Source organism: Anas acuta, chromosome 7 (genome assembly GCF_963932015.1).
Source record: "Anas acuta chromosome 7, bAnaAcu1.1, whole genome shotgun sequence".
In the NCBI taxonomy this organism is placed as follows: domain Eukaryota; kingdom Metazoa; phylum Chordata; class Aves; order Anseriformes; family Anatidae; genus Anas; species Anas acuta.
The window spans coordinates 5,519,709-5,541,288 of NC_088985.1; the positions used below are offsets into that span (position 1 = coordinate 5,519,709).

Consider the following 21,580-nt stretch of genomic DNA (forward strand, 5'->3'; position numbering starts at 1 on the left):
ATAGCTCAATTTCATTTACTATTAGAGAATTTATATTGAAAGGACTTCTAATGCATTATTCTCATATTTTTTAATACGTGGTCAATTTAGAAATCCCAGAAGACAATTATACAGTTTTTAAATCTATTATTTCAGTTTGTGCAAGTTTCTGTGTATTTTTTTTTTCACAATTAGGAAGCAAGTAATAACAACCTTAATTGCATCTCTTGAAATCCTAAGCCTGTTGTGGAGCTGAATCTACTCCAACAAGCAGTCTCTGGGTGCTGACAGAGGGCAATGAGCTGTTATGGCTAATTATTGCTTATTGCATTTTTTTGCTTTGTACCTAGGTGAAATGTCAACAAAAGTGCCAAGCGTTAAACTGAAAATTGACCCTCAGGATCTGCACATCCAGACGTTTACAGTGGAAAAATTACTGGAACCATTGATAATTCAGGTATTTTAATACTGCAGAAAATAAGTTAGATAAGTGGGTTGCTAAGTGTGTTCAGGCTTCTGCAGCAGTATGTTACAGGGTAAGCAACAGAAAGGACCTCTTCTATTTTGAATATCCTTTTCATTTTACTCAGGGCAACCATGTTGAAGCACATGCTTCAATTAGTCAGTTATATCATGAAGATACTAGACTATCACTGTCCTTCAGCTTTGCCAAGATGTTGCAGATCAAACTACTTATCACAGCAGTACACTGCTTATTTAGTTGTCTTCTTCCTGGTGCCTCAGGGAATATTTACATGGCAATCATTGCTCTGGCTGCGGTTTGGGTAGGCGCAAAAAACTGTGACTTCACATTCAGATCTCTTATTCATTTGGTAATATGCAAAGAATACTCCGTAGTTTTTCTGGTTGTGAAAATGTTCAAGTTATAATGGCTATGAAATAGTTTCTGTGATTGATTGATTTATATATTTCCAAGCTCATTGAGTAATGCCTGCTAAAGACAGTAGCTTTTTATTAAACAGTATATGCTAATAAGCAACAACAGAAAAAACTTACTGGGAGAATGACTGTGTAAATAGAGCAAAGCCAGACTCAATCATGTAATCTGGCTGTTCTTCTGTTTATAGACATGTAAGAATTGGAGATGTGTAGTTTAAGTATTTGTATTTAACAAATTTTTTGTTATTTCTGTTTGTTGTTGTTGTTTGTTTTTTTTTTTCTTTTTCTAATTGCAGCTTCCCTATTTAAAAAGATTAAATCATTGTTTTAATTAAGGTTAATACTGTTGTTGAACAAGTATTACAGGAAAAGTATTTTTGTGCAGCTCATTAATTGGCATTTTTGATTGCACTCAGTAACCTTGTTTTATGGTGAATTTTTATTCCAGGAGTGCACTTCTTGTCATACACTGCTCTGGTATCTGTCATACATTGCTCTGGGAGCTAGTCCTCTGCATGCTGGTTCCCTGAGCTTGCCAAAGGGTTGTGATCAGATAGAGGTATTGTCGGATTATATAATCAAAGAGGCAGCATGTAATGATATGATTGTAGGGAAGAAGAATATGGAGGTGAAAGATATGGACAAGAAAATATAGAGTACATTTTGTGTGGTGATGATTCTTATGTTGATTTGCAGTTCGACAGAAAGTTCCTTTATTCTAGAATTGCTCTCCACATGGTCTAAAAACTAGGAAAAGTAAAGAGGTGCTGATCGTGTTTTATAATGGATGTCCTAGGAAGAATTTCTTTAAAAAAAAAACAAACAATTCATTGAAATAAGTTTCTCTTCACCAAAGCTGTATTTTCTTCATTTGCATCATTTGCCATTGCCTATCCCTCATCCATTTCTTTTGTGATTGTCTTTGAAATTTCTTCTTTCCTTTTTGACTTAATGTTCTTTTCCTTCCTTACTCAATTGTTCTTTCTGGAAAATTCTCTTTTTTCCAGAAAGTATCCTTTTCTTTTTATCATTACTTCAATTTAAGCTTTTATTAACTGAGCTGCCTCTTACTCTTGTGTCTTCCTTTTTATTTTTGTATGGGTGTGATTGGCAGTGTTTAAAACCTCAGTAACAGCTCAGTGGTTTGTGGGATGTTGTCAAGATAGACCATTGTTGTGGATGAATTTTAAAATTTAGTTTGAGTGGTAGGCTTACAAGTCTTAATAGACTGCATTCTGAAACCATCTCTTAATGTCCTTCTAGGTCAACCTGTGCTCAGACAGCTGCAACGCTGGGCATTTTTACAAGAAATGAAGAAATTTATATTTTGGCCTGATTTGTTTTTGAATCAAAGAATCCCAATAAAACAAATACAGTCTCAGAACAACACAATAAACCCTCTAATATATTAAAAAATAAATACTCTGAAGTGTCTATTAAAAGCTTCAGTCTGTCTTTGACAAAACCATGGCACATGGCAAAGTAGCATTGGGCTTATTTTCTTTTGAATTTACATACAAGTAAAAATTATGAAAAAAATGACTGGATGAGATTAATAGGACTTCACTAATTGGTGGAGAAAATGCTTCATAACTACCTCTGCTGTGCAGTTGTTGCAAGTCTTGTAAACTACCAATGAGCCACTTGGAGAGTTTATCAGAGGAGTTCTCTCTGTATTTGTATGTGTACACACTTAATATATGTTGTACGTACATGTATAATTAAGCAAATATGTGTAAGAGCTTTTCCATATATTTATATTCCGTGCATGTATACAAGCTAAGGAAAATCTATGGCTTTTAGAGAGGTATGTCTTGCAGGCTACATACAAACACACGTAGTTTAGGATCTCTTCTATTACTGATGAAAAATAAGCAAGTTGAAAGACATTTATTCTGATGTCATCCATACTGATAAAAGTTTGGTTCCTCACACAAGTGATATGCTCATTTTAGTTCCATGTATGGTGAGTTTACTTTAGGCACAGCTAAAGGGATTAACCAGCATTTATTTGTATGGGCAGCACTGTTTATTTTCAAACTTGAGACTCAAAGGATGGTTAGCATTTGAAACAGTGAGCAGGTGCTTCTGCCATTGTCATTAGAATGCTGAATTCATATATTGTTCTTTAAATGTCCAGGTATTGCTGTTACTGAACTAAATACTTTTTCAACACTGGTAGAATGTTCCATGATTGATGCTTTAAAATACTTTTATAATAATAGCAAAGGTGAATCAAATCTTCTGGTGTTCAAGGTGTTAAATAATGTTTTTCTTTAATACTGCAATATTAAAAGATAGTATTTTAAAGGCTGGTCAGAAACGGAATATAGCATTGGAAAAACTGCTGCACAGTTCCTTAGAAATTCACTGATAATCCTGACAAAAATGAGAAAGCAACCCTATAGTGACAGCCTAATAATAATGGCACTAACTGGTAACAGTGACTCCGATTGGCAGCTGTGGTGGCATATGGGGCTTAAAAACCACATCTGAAAAAATGTTTTATCTATAGCAGATTTCCCCAAAACACAAAGTAACCAATGGTAGTAATTTCCATTGAGTGCTGGGAAACACCCATGTTTGTATGGTGATAAGGGTGTGTGTCTGCATGACAAGAACTGTGAAACACAGTTGGACATGAGCAGAATGAATGGGGTAGGGTTCACTTTTTTTTTTCTTTTCCTTGTTTTCTCACAGTGCTGTAATTTTGATGGCATATTCTGCTACTGGTGTGCAACTTGTGTGGACAGTGGCTCAGAAGAACATGCTTTATTAGCTGCTGTGTAGTTCAGTTCTTTGTGTAAGATCAGTATAAAGTTTTAGCATTCCTTACTGGGGTTTTGTGCTGGTGAACCGAATTTTTTTGTATTAACTGCCACGAGCCAAGAGCTACCTGTCAAATTTTAACTTGCATTCAAGATCACAAGCTGCCTCTGTCAAATAGCATTGGGCTGTTTCCCATGGAAATCATGTTTTAGCTTCTGATTTTTCCTGGCAGTGATGCTGAAGATGAAGGGTCTTAAGGCATTTAAAAGGCATCTTTTACTTAATATGTTTTGGGGGCAGCATCTTTTTAAACTTTTCTGTCATTCTTGTTAGAAGTGTCAGTTTATAAACTGGCTCTTTAGACTATCATCACTGAAGCCACGCTAAATGCTCCAGAAATAATGCTGTAGGGTTCTTTTTTAAGATATTTAAGTTGTTATTACCAATATATTCTCTACCATCTGGCTGGTTTATGTGCAATAAATACTTGCATTTACTTTCTTTTGTGGCTGAGTAGAAGAACACCCAAATCCTTTTTAATAATATGACCCAGTATAAATATAATTTATGTTGCTTTCTTCCTTTTGATATGCCATAGCTGATGTTAAGTGGCTGGTTCTAATTCTCTGTCCCCAGATTTTACATGAATGAAATAAGGGTCAAGGCTTTTTTCTTTCAAAGATGGCTTAATAGAAATGCTTCCCAGAGAAAGGTTTGTCATTTACTTATGACAGTGCTGATTGATGAAAAGGATGAGCGTGCATAGATTCACAGGAGATCTAAAGGTGATCGAGGGCACTGGATCTTCCCCTCATAGAGGTGTGAAAGTAGCACTATTCCATAGACAAGCTCAAACCACAGGATGGACTGAAATTCCTACGCAGCTTTTGCTTTCCTTGTACAATGTTGTTGTCAATTCCCTTACTGCACAAAGAAGTGGACTGATTTAGGATGACTGGAATGCCATTTAGTAAAAGTAAGCAATTTGTACATATAAAATGTATTCACTGAGTTCCAGGACTAGCTCTGTATTTCTTATGACGCTGTCCATGATCTGGCACAGAATAGAAGGATGCTTAGTGAACTGAAAACAAAGCATGTCTTGAGATATCTGTATAACACTTTAAAAATCTTCTAGGAGCTTTCCCATATTGCTGGCAGCTCAAGCAATGCCTCAGAGAATAGTCTGTTAGAAACATTCTACTGGTGTGTGGAGGTTGGACTGAGATGGCGAGGAATGTGGAGTGGGATGCTATATAAAAATAACTTCTTTATGGATGTTAAAGAGCATTATTAAAAAAAAAAACAACAACTCTAATTTAGACAAGTAATCTGTGTTCTGGTTAAAATTTTGTATAATTCTAATGCTGAAAGCTCCTCATAATTCTAAAGTGTTGAGTTTTGGCCACTGCAGCCTTTGTCTGTAAGGAGAGAAAGCATTTTGACACTGAAGAGGGAAGTGTGGGAAGATGCAAAATTGATGCCTGCTTGGCTGAAGCCTCCTTAAATAACAGTAGTAATTTTTATACCATGAGGAAACTTCTATAACAAGTTGTGTCAGGAGTTTACAGCAGAACTAATATGACAATGATATTTCCATTGTGTTTGCTTTGATCTTAGAGAAAGAACATAAAGATGAAGCATATTAAGTGTTCTGTCAAACTTGATAATTTTGCACGTTCTCAGTATGCATGCTGGGCTTGCCTGCCCCTATCTGAAGCAGGGGAAATCCTATTGTTTATTCTCAACTATGATATTTTTAAAATTTGAAAACAGTATAAATTTACTTGTAATAGAACTTAAACTACTATTGTCTTCTTGTTTCTTTTAAACGTAGGTTACAACACTAGTGAACTGTCCCCAGAATCCTTCCAGTAAGAAAAAGGGACGTTCCAAAAGGGCTCGTGTCTTGTTAGCTTCTGTGGAAGAAGCCACTTGGAATCTGTTGGACAAAGGGGAAAAAATTGCCAAGGAAGCAATCGTCTTTAAAGAGGAACTTCATGCAGCACTGGCTGATGTCCGAAAAGAGAGTAAGTGTTATGATAAATAACTTTGGCACCGTAAGGAATCAGTTTACCGAAGCAAATTTGGTATCAAAATGAAGCGGGGGTATCTGTGAGGAATGTCTTTGTGTGCAGTGTCTCAACTGTAAATAGTCTGATTGTATGCTCTCATATACCACTGGTCATGAGGTAAAACATACAAATTGAACCTTATCATGAAAAAGCACTGATATCAATGGCAGTATTGCCAGTTTTATTTTTTTTCTAATGAAGACAGGATCCCCCTTGTCAATTTTATTCGCTGTTAAGCACAAGTTTAAGTTGATGCATACTTCCATGCTTTTCTTGAAAAGTATGGTTTTCCTGAGTCAGAGATCATGACCTTTTCAGAAGGAAACTTTTTTTTTTTTTTAATAAAGACATTCCCTCTTGTATGCAGTAGTAAGGATTTCATTAAGGAAGATGCAATAGGATTGTTTGGAGTTATATTTTGAGACTTCACTAGGAAGTAGGTGAATGATTAATTCTTCAAGCTACTCTGTTTTATCTCTTTATGATTGCGCGGCTTATCTTTGGCCAGTTCTTGCCATGTTCCGTTTCCTGATGACCTATCTCACTGTTTCCAACCAGGCTCCCACATCATTAGTCACATTCTTTCAGGCTCTGTGTTTCTTTGTTGATTTTTGCTTTCCTCATGGATAATCGGACCTAGTTAAGTGAGTAATAAACTCAGGTTTGAATAGTTGTGAGTCGGATGACAGACATTTAAAACAGCGTCCTTTGGAAATTGTCCTTGAAAATTGATTCAGGAGGAGGTTTTGAAGGAAAACGGGGACATAAAAGTAATGCTTTTAGTGTCTGGTCATTTGGCAATGATGTCCTTTAACCAGCACTCAGTTTTAGAAGTAAGTGGTGTCCAAGTGTTGCCTGGGATCAAATTAAGAGTGGCTGATGAGTCTTCTCTAATAAGCAGCAATGAACAAGCAATGAATTATGGTCTGCACCAGAAAATTGTCAGGCTATGGTACTGAGTGTGCTAGTAATCAGGATTGGTTTTGTCACCCAATAAAGTGGACTTGAGTCACCTTTTCACTAAGCAGTGTATCATGTATTCTTATGTTATGTGGCAAGTTGTGACTGAAGAACTGTGTTGGCCATTTAAATCAGGTCTCTGTATCACCCTGCCCTTACTAAAGCTGCAACTTCAGGACTTTTTTGGTGATGGTGGTTTTCTTTGTGGTTTGTCTTCCTCCTCCATGTGGAGTTGAAAAAATTTCTAAGTCTCTGCTGTCGTTCAGGCTGGTCACTGCTAGCTATTGGCTTCTTCTGAATTCAGAGATGGTTGCATTTCAGTCTGATATATATATGTATAGTGTCTGAGATACCCTAAGGTAAGATACTTTGAGATTAAAAGCATTATAACCACCTGTTATTGTTGTTATCTGTCACACTGATCAGCTGAGCTTTTTGAAAAATCATTTATTTTGGAATAGTCTTAAAATGTTATCCCTTCGATTCCAGGTCGATAACGCAAGACAAGAATAAAATATATAGTTTCATATTGATTTTTATACATAGATAATGTAAAAATATTTCACATTTTCAATTTATTTATTGATTCTCAGCCAAGACCAGAGATGACTACAAAAATAAATAATACATAAAGTAGATTATATACACCTCATACATTTTAAAAGAAAGTTAAATCAATGTTATTACCTATCATTATGCAATGACAAATTGCATTGCTTGCAGCCCCATCCTCCTCCAAAGATTTGCTGAACTGTTTAAGTTAATTTTAAGATGGTGAACAATCATACAATAAATAGCAGTTTGTTGATTTTTGCAGGTATTTTTAGTGCTTTGTAGCTGCGTCTTATTTTAAATTTGCGGTATGTAACATCACATGTAATTTTGCTTGTTGCTGAAGTAGCATTCTGCTGCTGTTAAATGTCTCCTGTTACTTCAAGCTCTTTGAAAGTGTCTGGGTCACAAATTCTGATAAACTGTGCATGCAGTCACCTGCCATTCATGCCATTATTTTTCTCTGGGTATATTTTTCCATGATGACAGGCAGATACTCATATGCTTTAAAATCAGTTACGATTTTTTGCATGTTGGCTGCAGCTTATTTTTACTACATACTATAATTTTGAAACAATCTATGTAATTTCACTCAGATATGAACCAAGCTATCAGACCTAGAGTTGTGTAGAAAAACAACTGGAAAGAATAATAAAATCTTTCCTCTTCTGACATTTTTATGTTATTCACTGAGCTTGTTAAATGGGACATTAGAATTACACCTTTACTATTTTGGAACATCTATGGCCAGTGCAAAAATGCTGCTTTACTACTTTTGGAGCTCCTTAATAGAGTTCCTTTTAGAGGAGTGATAAACTTTTTTCAAGCTGCTGATAAAAATCCTGTTCGTAATAATATTTTGGGGAGTAAAGGGGCAAATTAACAGGATGAAACTGAAGAGCAGAGAAAAGAAATGGAAGATGTATTTAATACATTTGATGTACTAGTGGCTCATCTAATGTCTTTAGAAACAGGGGTGTGGTTATGGCTTCACTGACTATAGTCTTGACTAACAGTGTCAGTATATGAGATTTTGGTCTCAAATTCAGTTGACTTCTGTTAGTGACATCTGAAAGCAAGTTTTGCTATGATGGATGGCAGGTATGTTCCCTGGATAAGTCTAGTTTGTTTCTGTTAACCTCTGGAAAGTTTTACAGAGGAGTGATAGTCTTGAAGGTGATCGCCTTAATGCAGAGATCTGCTGCATTTTTCTTTGAGGTTCAGTTCAATAATGTACTTTTCAAGGCCTGCTTCCATACACATCTTGAGTGACCTTCTAGAACTCTACTAAACTCTTTGTCTCTTCTGGTCAGGCTCCAAGTTAAGGTTCTCCATTCTGGTGATGTGAATCAGGACTTCCTGCAGTGACTTGGCTTGCATCTCCTTATAATAGCACCTGCAGTTGTGTTGCTTTTTGCTTCTTTGTTCAACCAAACACTGTAAAGTAGCCTTCTGTTTTTTTTAAAGAGATACAAAAAATGTATCTCAGGCTTTGCTCTTGGGTATTTAACAATGTTTTTTGACATGCCTTTGAAATTTTGTTATGTAAGCTGGCCAGAACTCTGGAGAAAATAAACGTTTCAAAGCTTCTGTCGTGGTTCTTACTACTAAACTGTGAAGGGGGAGATCTTGAGACTAAAAGTGATAGCAATATGTTATTTTACCTACAGTGTTTTTTTTTGAGCTACAAATATTATCTTCTGAATCTATGATAGGTATGGAATACAATTGGTCCTCTCTAGTGTTGCTTTGATTTTCCATGATATGCTGAACTATGTTTTGTTTTTTATAGCAATTAGGTTTTATTAAATACATTCCTTTGGAGATGGCTGACTTGCCTGGAACTATCCCTAGGCATGCATTTACTGTTGAACACAGTAGTGTTGATATGTTTTTGTTTCTTGTTTGTTTGCCTGAGCGCACACGGGCTATTTTCTCAACTTAAGGAGGTTTGGAAAAGTTTCCTTGTGTTTAGCTGTTTCAGTACTTCACACTAATCTCATACAAGCCCTCACTAGAGAAGGAAATTTGTACCAAATATTTAGCATGCAAAATAGTTGCAAAAAGTAACTGATGAACAAAAAAGCAAATGCTATTCTTTTTTTTTTTTTTTTAATATATATTCCTTTACTATTTTCTAATTGTATGAAGATTGGGATCAGTATTTCCTATTGATAGTGGGAATTGGGTTAAAGCTTTCTGTGTCTGGTTAAGTGATGGCAGGCTTTATTTGGAAACAGTCAAGCTAAAGCAGGCCTCTGCAAAGAGTTTAAAAGTTCTGACTGGTGTATTCCACATAACTGATTGTACGTCATGTGGAATTTGTGGAACAAGGTAGATAAGGCTGCAATTTGCTATGTCCTGCTTTTTTGCCATCTAACCTTACCCATAAAAGTGGCCTAGAAGAAAGCTGGAGAGGCATGGAACCAGGAATAATGGCTTTGAACAAATGGAGGGGAGATTTAGATGAGATGTGAAATTACAAAGGAATTCTTCACTCAGAGCAAAAAGCACACATGGGAATTAGGGCTGAAGATGCACCTTGCTTCTGTTCTTTTCTGTAAAGAATAGAATGAAATTGCCTAAAAAAGAGTGTCAAAAATAAACACAGGGCACAGGATGGGAGGTGCAGGGCAGTCCCTGTGGCACCAAGAAGGAATGCACCTGAGCAGAAAGAGATATGTTGTGGGCGGAGGGATAGCACCAGCGGCACAAGAGACACCAGTGCCCAAGGGACCTCTGGCACCAGCCCACAGACACATGCAGGTGGAGCCATTGGCACTGCAATGATGCAGGGAACAGGCTGGCCCCTCACACAGCCAGTGACAGGGGGCCTGGGCCTTACCATCGGAGCAACGGTGACGTGGGGCGAAGGTGGGAGCATCAGGCAGACAGCCGCAGGGAGCAGAGGTGTGCCCATAGCCCGGAGCACAGTGTGGGACCCAGGAATGGCCATAAACCAGATGGCAGTGTTGGACCCGTGCATGAAAGTGAAGCCGACAGTGGCATGGGACCAAGGCATGGGACTGGACAACCCCCAGGTTCAGCACCCTGGCCAAAAAACATCCCAGATGGAAGGCATCCTGTTTGGGCAGTCCCGGGCAAGGACTGGCTTAGCCTTCTGCCCAACACCGTGGAGCCCATGGAGCTGGATCCACCAGATGTGGAGGAACGGATGGAGGTGGATCCACCTCTGCCACAACAGGCCTGGGACTACTGCGGCACATCTTTGTGCTCTGCCATCCGAGAGCACCAACAGCAGCGCAGGAGTGCCCGGCAAGCCCCCTACTCGTTGCTCAGGCTCCATTGCAAGCATTAGCTTGGAGCCACCAAACACCACGGGCATCCCGCAGGCTTGCCTGCAAGATGCCCTGGCAATAAACAGCTCTTGCCAATTCTCAGGGGTTGTGTGAGTGCTTCTTTTGGGAGGGAATTGGCTAAAGTTGTTCCAGGGGAGTTTTAGGTTGGATCTTAGGAAGAACTTCTTTACCGAAAGGGTTGTGAGGCATTGGAATGGGCTGCCCAGGGAAGTGGTGGAGTCACCATCCCTGGAGGTCTTGAAAAGACGTTTAGATGTAGAGCTCAGTAATATGGTTTAGTGGGGGATTGGTTAGTATTAGGTGAGAGGTTGGACCCACTCTTCCAACCTAGGTGATTTTGTGATTCATTAAACAAGTCACCAGGCAGGCCTGTGTAGGCTGTTGATAGTCTGCGTCATACAGGAATCCAGTAGCCTGGTAACTGCCAGGATTTCCTGGTGATCTGGTTTGGTGCAGCTTTTTTACAGAGCACTCATGTCCATATTTTCATTCTAAAATAATGTATTAATACCAACTCTAAGTATTCAGAAAAAAATTTTGCCGTTGGATTTCATGTATACAGCGTTTCAAGAAATTGCCTTCTGACTCATACTATGTTGTAAATTAATTGTAAAATAATTGACACCTGTGAGTTCAGACATGAACACTTCTGACACTAAACTTTAATCAGTGTCCCAATTCTGATGCTTCATCCATTTTAAGACAAAACAATGATGCAATTTATATGGAGAAACACTATCTTAGGAATTTATGTTGAAGTCCAGTGTCATACTTGCATTTACGTTAAGGTGCAATTCTGTTATAATTTTCAAGCAGTTGTACAGGCGCAACTGAAATGTTTGGTATTTATTGCCATTGCTTACTGACTATATATGGTCAGAGACACAACAGTTGTTGCCTCTGTTGTTTCCATCTATTGCAGTGTCAGTGTTACATGGATTTAGCTGTTATCGTGTCTCAAGTGTGTTCCTAGATAAGCCTTACATCACACATAGTGAATTGAAAGCATGTTACTTGTTAGAGTTGTATTTTGAGCTTTCAGTTACCTTCCAAGAGGAAATGGTGTGAAGTGGGGATGGTACGCACCTTTCAAATGTCCATATTTAGTTTATTTTGATAGCAAAAAGGGAAGTACCACATTGGTGGAGAATAAACTACAATTCACGGATTTAGGAAAAAAAAAAAAGGAAATTAAAAATGGGGAGGGCACTGTAAGGGTATTTACTAAAGAAAGGGGATAGTGCTGACTTCTATTGTACTGTATTCTTACCAACCCCCTCCCCCCCCCCCCCCCCCCCCAAAAAAAAAAAAAAAAAAGGTTAATGGGTTTTGCTTTTTCATCCTACATTAAGAGGTACATGTATGCCTTGCATCTTGGGGACTTTGATTCTTGGAGGCAGAATTTAGAAAAGTGGCTTCAAAATCATCTGTGGTGTACACTTTTTCAGTGTACCCTAGCAGAAAAGCTTCTGACAGCTCCATCACTGGGCTCGGATGTCCCTGTGTATGAAAAGGGAAATGAAGAGGTTGGTGTAAGGCATGTGGGGGGTGTATGTGGTAGCTTTGATTACACATTAGGAAGAGCAGTATGAAATGTGGAAGTAGAACTTCCTAATATACAGCAGTAAAACAGTTGCAGTACAACAGAACACAGGGGTAAGAGCCTCTGGCAGGAGAAAAATGTCCTGTAATGGCTACTGTAAGACATTGCGACAAGGTGATTTATCATGGTATAGAGTATTTAGAATATGCAGGAGGTATCCATCTGCTTGGCTTTGACACTGTTGGTGCTAGTTTCAGCTGCCTGACTGTAGCAGATAAAGATGATATCTGGGGGAGCAGAACAGGTGATCATATGGCCCAGCAGTATTTTTTCATCTTTTCTTTTTAGAAGGTGTGAGTTTCATGTTCTGATGTGATACTGATTCCTAGCCTTCTCTGGTTTCTGCAGGCATAAGCAGAATGCTAGTGTAAATCAAGGCTTGTAAGTTTTCAGTTGTTAGTATAAACCACTGATTTTTCTTGTTTGCGATTAGAACTCCTAATGACAAATGGCTTTTGAAGCACTTGTAAAGGAATCACTACTAAAAGACCTGCTACTACAAGATATGCAGGCAGCAGCAGTCATACGGGTATTTATTCATCTGAGTTTAATAGCCAGAAGACTGATCCCTGTTTTAGATGTAGCTGGCAGAAGTTCATATCTTTATGGTCCCCAAACACATGGTAATTACTGTTACATAAACAAAACCATCCTTCATTAGTGTTTAAAAACCACAGAAAACCACAATTGCTGCAAATCTACGTGTTGGAAAACTGAGCATAGAACACGTTTTGATGCTTGATGTGTTTTTCCTATCCCAGGGAATATCAGATTTGAAATCCTCTCCTGCTGGCTCCAGTACCTGCTTCCCTTCTTCCTTTAGTTCATGGGCTCCATTTGACAGCTGTGTTTATTGGGGACTGTAAATCCACCAGCCTTAAGGGTATGCTTCATGGGGGTGGGTGACAGGACTTTCTTGGCAGCAATACCTCCTTGTGGGAGAACACAAGAATGATGTCAGATTCACTGCATTCCATGTGGATTTCACAGTGCTGCAAACCAAAGGAGAAAGCTAGATGTAAAAACAGAAGGATGTGATGTTTAGGGTTAAATAGAAGAAAGAAAATAAATTCAAAGAAGTAAAACAAGAAAGCATTATTTAAATGGTTTTGTCTAAAACAAGGAAGGGCATTTAGCTGTTGCCTGAGCATCATCTGGAGCACTATCTCCGAGGGGTGCTCACCAACTACAGGAAGTGGAGTTACTGCAAGTCTCTGTACAGACAGCCTGCCCTTGACTAGCAGCCCAGCAGATGTGTGTACCTTAGTCAGCAGTTTGCAGGCAGGCTCACTTATTTGTAAAGGTATTTTCAAGTAATTTTTTTTTTTTTTTTTTTTTTTTTTTTTTTGGTGCTAGAGAAAGTGCATGGATGTACTTAAAAAACAAACAAACAAACAAACTTGTGGCTGAGCAGTATTTTCACCTTTCCCTGTGCCTGAGCGTTGACTTATTCTTTTCATTTTTGGTATGCACATACACAAATAACATTTGACAGCAGCAGTCAGTAGTTGATCAGCTTATGGTAGTAACACTGTTTACTTTAGGAATCATCTGTCTGTGTGTGCTACGCTGTGCCTTGGAGGTATCTGATTTCCATTAAATACGTAGTTAAGATGTATCCTGACTTCAGTCTTCTCAATTTCTTTTCCCTTGAATGTCTGAAATAGCTGAAATCCTATGAATACTTCATCTTTTTGCTTCCCTATTTATGCTACTAAATTAGCACTCTGTCACTTGTGTTTCATTGTTTGTGACAAATATAATTAGGGAAGAAATCTGCTTGATGGGATTTACAATAAAATGGATTAAATTTTATCGAACTGTCATGCTGTCTACAGCATTTTAAGAAATTTCTAACGTCTTGGTGTTGGAGCTGTCATTTCCTGCTGCTTGTATATTCATAGTTCCTCTCTTCCTAGACTGCATCGGAACTGTATTTTGGGATCGTGGTCCCTTCAGCATCTTATACTTGTTCATCTGGTTGTCCCAGTTTATGTCCAGCTCGTTCTAGGGGTTTGTGTTTTAGATCCTTCTGATTTTGCTCACTCATTTGTCAATGGTGAATTAGATCCAACCTGAATAAAGAATAAAGTTCCATGTGATTGACACCGCTCAATTTCAACCTTGGCTGGAGTAATTCTGTATTGCAAGTGTACATGTAGTCTGACTCTTGACTCCTGCCTGTGTAGTGCAAAAAGAAGGAAATAGTTGAAATGGATGTGAAATAAGTTGGAAGCGTGGCCTGAAGCCATGTGCTTTAGAAGTCCTGTGGGGCTAAAATGTTGTGTGGTAGTGCTCTCTAGGATACCTTTTCTTACAAATTAATAGTAAAAAAAAGCAGGTAAATTTGCATGTCTTGCAAACAGAACTACTATTTTAAACATAAGGGATGTTTTAGATGTTTCAGTTCCAACTCTTACCCTTTTCTTCCTGAAACAAAGTAGTAGCTTAGGGATTTCTTCAGCACACAAAGAACATTGAGATGCTTACAAATGGGGGAGAAAAAAGAGAAGCAGGAAAACAAATAAACCTGTTGCAGTGCTGAGAACCGCATTTCCCAAATTTGAGACCATTGGCACACTCATGACAACAACACCCAAGATGTGTTTGGGTTTTCTTCTCAATGCATTTGAAGTGTTGTGGCTAGGAGCTGAATCCATAGAAACAAACCAACTAAGTTGGGAGCTGCCTAAGGCAGTTGACACAAATATATCTGAGTAGGAGGGTATGTATTAAATATTCACCTGTTTGTGCTGCGTTGTGGCTTCTCGCTTCATTTGGCATGCTGTGCAATCACTGGAATATTCAGTAAGAGCTGGATGTCAATGATGAGAAGGTGGTCTGGTCTGGGTTTTTCAAAGCTTAATAAAAGGCGTGGGTATTGGGACAACAGAAGATAGGATTTGTGATGTGCACAGAGTTAATTATGATCAATATTTTTCTTGCTACTTACTAGCAATTATTTAACTTTGGGTATACATGGAATTGAATTAAATGATTGGTTTAATGAAGAAGACAGGAGGGGGAGAATTTGGATGTTTATGTGCTATCCCAAGACCTTTGAATGGTTTGTGTGGGGTTTTATTTTCTTCAAAGACTGAATGCTGACAGGAACATGATGTGCATTTACATCTGGTTTGGGAAACTTCATGTTGTAGAGCTGTATGTTATTATCTACTTGGCATAGTTGCTAGCTTCATTGCTTAGATTTAATATATTTTATGTTGGTGTCAGATGTTTGGGTATATAAGATTTTCATTCTGTTAACTTTTATTTATAATGAGAAAGGCAGTATTTGACTCTTCTGTGACCCAGAGTTATCTAACAGTAAGGAGAGCAAAGTATGTAATGATATAAAAAGCAGGGACTAGAGCAGTTTAACACAGAGCCCCTGGCCTTGTTGTGTACAGTTAAGATTCATGGTGATTTCCAAAGGAGTTATTTCAGAATTAAATGATTCAGAAGAACAGAAAGGGAACGTCATTCAGAATAAAGCATATTCTGTGTGATCTACAGTAATTGACCTTCACTCCAAGGCATGAGGGCAAGAAAAATATACCAGAGTTTTTGGTGATAGTAGTGAGTTGCCAGATAACTTACTGAGTTTTAACTATTTTTTCCAGAGTTTTTCAATATAGTCTAAGTGAATTTGTCTTCATTTTGCAGGTCAAGCCTTGAAGGTATCAGCAGAGGCATTTACCAGTGATCCCTGCTATCTTCCTAAGAGGCAGGCTGTTGTCCAGGCAGCACGATCTCTTCTTACAGCTGTCACACGGCTTCTTATTCTGGCAGATATGGTTGATGTGGCATACTTACTGGAACATCTGACTGTGGTGAGTAGAAGTTGACTTAACTAACTGGGTCATCTTTTATTTTCCTGGCTCTCTGTACACAAGTGTTAGTCCTATTCTTCTTTTCCCTTATAAAACTAACCCATGTCTGTTTACGTTACTTAATTAGGCAAAATAACCACAACTTTGTTCACAATTCAACATCAGAATACTTTCCCATCTACTTAAATGTGAGTTCCTTTAATGTCAACCATAGGGTTTTGTGTGACTTCAACATTACCAGATCGTGCCTCTGACTTCCAAAATGCTACTCAGTTTCTTCTCTGGCTGCTTACTTCACTCTGTCAGGTGTGTGTATTGTCTGGGAAGAGCAAGTAAATATTCTACTCCTGCTCCTTTTTTTTTTTCCTAGCATCTTCAGTAATGAGTGATGGACTGCTTAAAAAATCAAAGTTCTATTGTTTTCATAATGCTTCAAAATGGAGGCTGTTAGTCAGTACCACCGCTTTGAACAGTACCTCATTGCCACAAGAGGATGCAGTGACTTAATTGTAGTTATTTGAGGATGGGGGATCAAAATTTATCTCCCAATCAGGGTAGGAAGAAGTGTTGCTTTATCCTACAGTATTTCATAATAAAGCAACGTTTTGTGGGTTTCAGTGCTTCATTTGAAACATCCAGCTTGGACAATTGCTAGAGGTGCAGCACAGTACTGTCTTGCAGAAAAGTTTATATTGTTATATACATGTGAAATTCTCCAGCTATAAGACAGTGCCGTGTCTTTGGTGCTGCTTGTGGAAAAAAAAATATTAAATGATAGTTTTCATTGGTTGCCATTCCATTTTTATGTATGTGTTTTCATAATGCTAGATGCACCCTTCTAAAATGCTTTGAGTATGTTTTATATAAGAGAACTAAAATTGAGTTGTCTTCTTTCCTGGAGTTTCAGTATTTCTAAACAACCCTATAATTCACTTCTTGATTTTCATTTGAAAATGAAAGCCAACTATAACTCAAAATCAAAAGAACAAAAAGAATCATTCAGAGAAACTCCAACACTGTAAAGATTACAATTAAGTTATCTTTTTCTTCTATACTTTAATTTAGTTCTTTTAATAGGAGTAAGAACTAAATTCCTCACCTGATTCTTAGAATAAATTAGTGTGGCATAACACTCCAAAATGCCTGTGTAAAAAGGACTCACCCTAGTCCTGGAAAGATGGTACATTTCCATGCTTATTTGGTCTCTGCTCTGGCTGTTGAACATACCAACACTGGTATTAGTTGTAATCGTTTCTTTTTATGTTGACATCTAATTAGGAAATGGACTTAGAAGATTTACAAGTAGGTTTAGATTAGATTTAGAAGATTTAGAAGACTTAGAGGTAACTTCAATGTATGCTACTGAGCCACCTTCAAATGGTAAGAGCTTTTAAGTGCCAACCAACTGAGACAGATTTAAATAAAACTGAAGTACTTAATGATTCTTAATTTTTCTCTTTTCAGAGTTCTTAACTTCAATAATTGTCAGTCAGAACTCCCTTAGGAATTCCTTTTTTTCTTCAGTGTAGGCTTGCTCCAGTAAAAAGGCATTATATTCAGTGGCTGTAGCATAGAAAATACTTTGTATTTGCTGTATCAAGTCTGGTGTTCTCAGAGTCTATAGGTTCATATGACTTAAATATCAGCTTTCTTTAAAAAAAAATAAATCGTTAGCAGTTTCCCTTTGAATTTCTTATAAGGTTTTGATGCTTAATGCTCAGACCATTTTATCCTTCTCTTCACAAAGACAAGAATGTTACAGCTGTTATTAATCCTTTGAGAAGAGATGAGAATTTTAATTGCTTTTTTATTTCCATGTCTCTGAGCTCTGTAATTGTCATAAAATCAAGATGTTTAAAGGACTGAGCCAAAATTAACTTAAAAAATGGGGAAAATAAAAAATAATTGAATTATAATAATGCAATGAAAACTCTAACCAGGGATTTTTTTTGTTTGTATTTATAAAATGAAAGAAGGTAATCCAGCACTATGAAAGATCTCTGTAGAATATTAATTAAATCTCATTCAATGTGAAATATTTAATAGGGCATTATTTATGTATGTTATTTTTTAAACTCATTTATCAAAGTACTGAAAGTTTTTTGTCTTGCTCATTCAGTAAATCTGGTTAATTGCAGCACTGTCATTCAAAACATTTAAAAACTTGCTTACTTTTACTGACAAAGTACAGTCTGGGTTTTCAAACTTTAATTTCCTCTGTAATCTTAGAACAAGAATAGCAAGGAAACAATGACAAGCAGTGACTAGCTGTTATATAAAGGCTCTTCTAGTGTTACCTGTCACATCTGCCATTCTAAGCATGCCTAGGAGCAAAGATGAACCTCAGCTACTTCCAGTTGGTAGCCTCTAAAACCATTGTGCTATCTGTGCAGACTCACAGAATGGTTGGGGCTGGCAGGGATCTCTGGGTCTGTCTGGGCCAACCCGTACTCAAGCAGGGCCACCCACAGCAGGTTGATCAGGGCCATGTCGAGGTGGCTTTTGACTATCTCCAACGAGGGAACCTCCACAACCACTCTGGGCAGCCTGTGCCAGTGCTCAGTCACCTCCCTAGCACAGAAGTGCTTCTCGTGTTCAGAAGGAACCTCTTGTGTGCCCATTGCCTCTTGTCCTGGCACTGGGCACCACTGAAATGAACCTGACTGTCCTTGTTGCACCCTTCCTTCAGGTATTACAAACATTGAAGAGATCCCCCTGGAGCCTTTTCATTTCTTGGCTGAAGTCTCATATCTCACAGCCTTTCCTTGTAGGAGAGGTGCTCCAGTCCCGTAGTCATCTTTGTGGCCCTATATTGGACTCTTTCCAGTGTGTCCATGTCTCTCAAACACATTGTTCAGACTTGGGACCATTTTTTAATTTTATGTAATAAAATCTTACTGTTACGCAGAATGTAATGATGAAAAACCTAATTTTAGTCACAAAAATATTGAAATGCTGCCTTTAAAGTAGAAACTTAGTTTAGTTGGAAGAATTTGATAAACCTGTCAAGAATTTCACTCCAAGTAAAAAAATGTCCCAAACCATACCATTGTGTACATGAGAATCTTTTATGAAATTTCACTAATAAAGTAGAAATAATTTTGGTTCTTTATTTAATTCTCTGAAGTCTCCACCCAGCAAAGAGGATATAAAATAAAGCATGTCAGAGCCAGCATAAAGCTTCAGTGAATGATTGTATTTGAGCATAGCATGTTTATAGCCATTTGTGGAATTTGCAGCCTAGTAAGAGTATGATGGTGCAGTACAAATGCTTATTTTAATTAAAGTGGACTGAGAAAATGAAGTGCATTGCAGTGATGAGAATAGTCGGTTTCTTTAAACAAGTTTGCCTGTTTAAATAGTGGTCCACATGGGATTTCCCTTCCTTAGGTTGGAGTTGGAAGTCTAATCAAAACTGAGTTGTGAAAAGTGTAGTCAGACAAAGGGCAATTTCACAGATCTCACTCTTGAATTCAGAGCTGCATTAGCAGCCCCATTCGTTATGGTTAGTGATTCTCAATATCTAATTAAGTGAATTAACAGACTAATGGAACTGCTTGAATTTATTGATCAAGGGAGAACAGCAAGACAGTAACAAGTTCTGAGTGTTTCATTCAAAGTGCATTGGCGGTCTGTCTTTCTCTTATCTATTTCACTTCAGGCTGAGCCAGCATGTTTTGTTTACCTCTTTCCTCATCTTGTCATGTTTGTAGATGAAGTGTTTAAGTCTTCATACTTCTCACAAACACCTCAGACAGTGCTTGCATAAGCTTTATACAGACTGTTGGTGCAACCCAGGTATAAGGGGAGGGGAAATGAAAGAAACAGGGCTTACTTTGAATGGATAGGGCTTGCTTTAAGTAAGGTAGAACTTTTCTGGATCGGTTTAACATAAATGTTATGGAAGATGCTATTTATTGTTTTTTCATCAAAATCATTGTAAAACTGTGCGATTATTTCCCAGTGAAGAAAGCTTAAGGATAGAGCTTAGGGATAACTATGATGCAAACATTGTTTATACAACAGATCAAAGTGGAATGCATGCAGTTTCCACAGGTACAACCAAGTGTGAGAAATCAGTGTAATGTCTGGTGGTGACGAGGTTTGAAAAGTACTTTGAGAAGTTGCAAGATGGGATATTAGTAGCTGGCTGGCTGCTTTTACTTATTTATTTGGACTACGTAGCCGTCTGCATGCTCTAGTCAGGGACCTAGGACTCCATTGTGGTAGCCTGTCTTTGAGCTGATCATGAAAAAAGAGCATTTCTGAATTTTCTTCTGAGTAGTTATAATTGTTCTGCTGCTACGGCAACACTTACATTGAAGTGCAGTGCTTTATAAGAGAGTAATACAGGCATGACACTGTGAAATTCCCTTCTGTGAGTGTTAATCTTGGAGGGCAAATTCCGGATTAGTGAAAATGAACTTGGAAGTTCAGTTTCTCTTGGCAAATTATTTATTGATAGTATAGTAATGAAGTCAATATAATGCAGAATAGCTTGTCTGATCAACAATTATTTGTATCTCAAGCATGCACAGATCATTCTGATCCAGAGAATTTTATTTTATAACTTCCCTGGAGGCAGATAAAGGGAAACGCATGCAAAACAAACAGTATCTGCTTTATCATCAAAATGCATGTCTTTAGACCATCCTAAAATGAGAGCAAAATTATGACATTTCCTGAATGAAGGAGGCGGTGTGACACTCTCCATAAACATCTACAAATGGGCACCTTGCCCATACCATTACAGCAAAATACTGAGAACTATCTTTCATAAATGTCTGCATTTAGTAATTGGAATTTTAGAGAGGTTTTTGACTATTTTTCCAGCCATATCTCCTGGTGATATAAAATAGTCTATTTAGTGTTATTTAGTCTTCTAAAGTAGCAGTATATATCGAAACAGGAAGGCTTTTTTAATGAACTGCTTCCTTGTGTCAGAACGGAAAATAAATTTGCTTTTCTTCCTCAATTCATCAATATTGAAAGAGATTTTACAGATGAACAAAACAGTTCAGTGCTATTTTGCTGCCCTGCGCTACAAAAGATTGAAATGTTGAGTGGCAAACTTTGTTTAACTTCTGTGAGCCATTCCTCCTTTTTATATCGAATAATGAACTGGCTTTTGCAGCACTGACACTAACGGTGAGCAACGCCCATAATGACAACAATGGGAAGTGATTGTCCCCCTGTACTTGTCTCTGGTGAGGCTGCACCTTGAGTACTGTGTTCAGCTTTGGGCCCCTTGCTACAAGAAGGACACAGAGGTGCTCGAGCAAGCCCAGAGAAGGGCGACAAAGCTGGTGAGGGGTCTGAAGAAAGTCTTATGAGCAGCGGCTGAGGGATCTGGGCTTGTTCAGCCTGGAGAAGAGGAGGCTCAGGGGCGACCTTATTGCTCTTTACAGATACCTTAAAGGAGGCTGTAGCGCGGTGGGGGTTGGTCTATTCTCCCACGTGCCTGGTGACAGGACGAGGGGGAATGGGCTAAAGTTGCGCCAGGGGAGTTTTAGGTTGGATGTTAGGAAGAACTTCTTTACCGAAAGGGTTGTTGACATTGGAACAGGCTGCCCAGGGAAGCGGTGGAGT

At 38.1% G+C, this 21,580-nt stretch overlaps 1 protein-coding gene across 14 annotated transcripts in view; it reads left to right on the top strand.

Moving 5' to 3' along the window:
- CTNNA3 (catenin alpha 3) overlaps positions 1-21,580 on the top strand; it is a 477,233-nt gene that overhangs the window by 14,020 nt on the left and 441,633 nt on the right. For all 14 annotated transcript variants that reach the window (XR_011098147.1, XR_011098148.1, XR_011098146.1 and 11 more), the window contains 3 exons: positions 330-436; positions 5,486-5,678; positions 15,825-15,991. Coding sequence is in view for 11 of the 14 variants with exons in the window: in XM_068687753.1 (XP_068543854.1) it covers positions 330-436; positions 5,486-5,678; positions 15,825-15,991 (467 nt within the window). In the remaining 3 variants the exon portion in view is untranslated. The remainder of the gene's footprint in view (positions 1-329; positions 437-5,485; positions 5,679-15,824; positions 15,992-21,580) is intronic.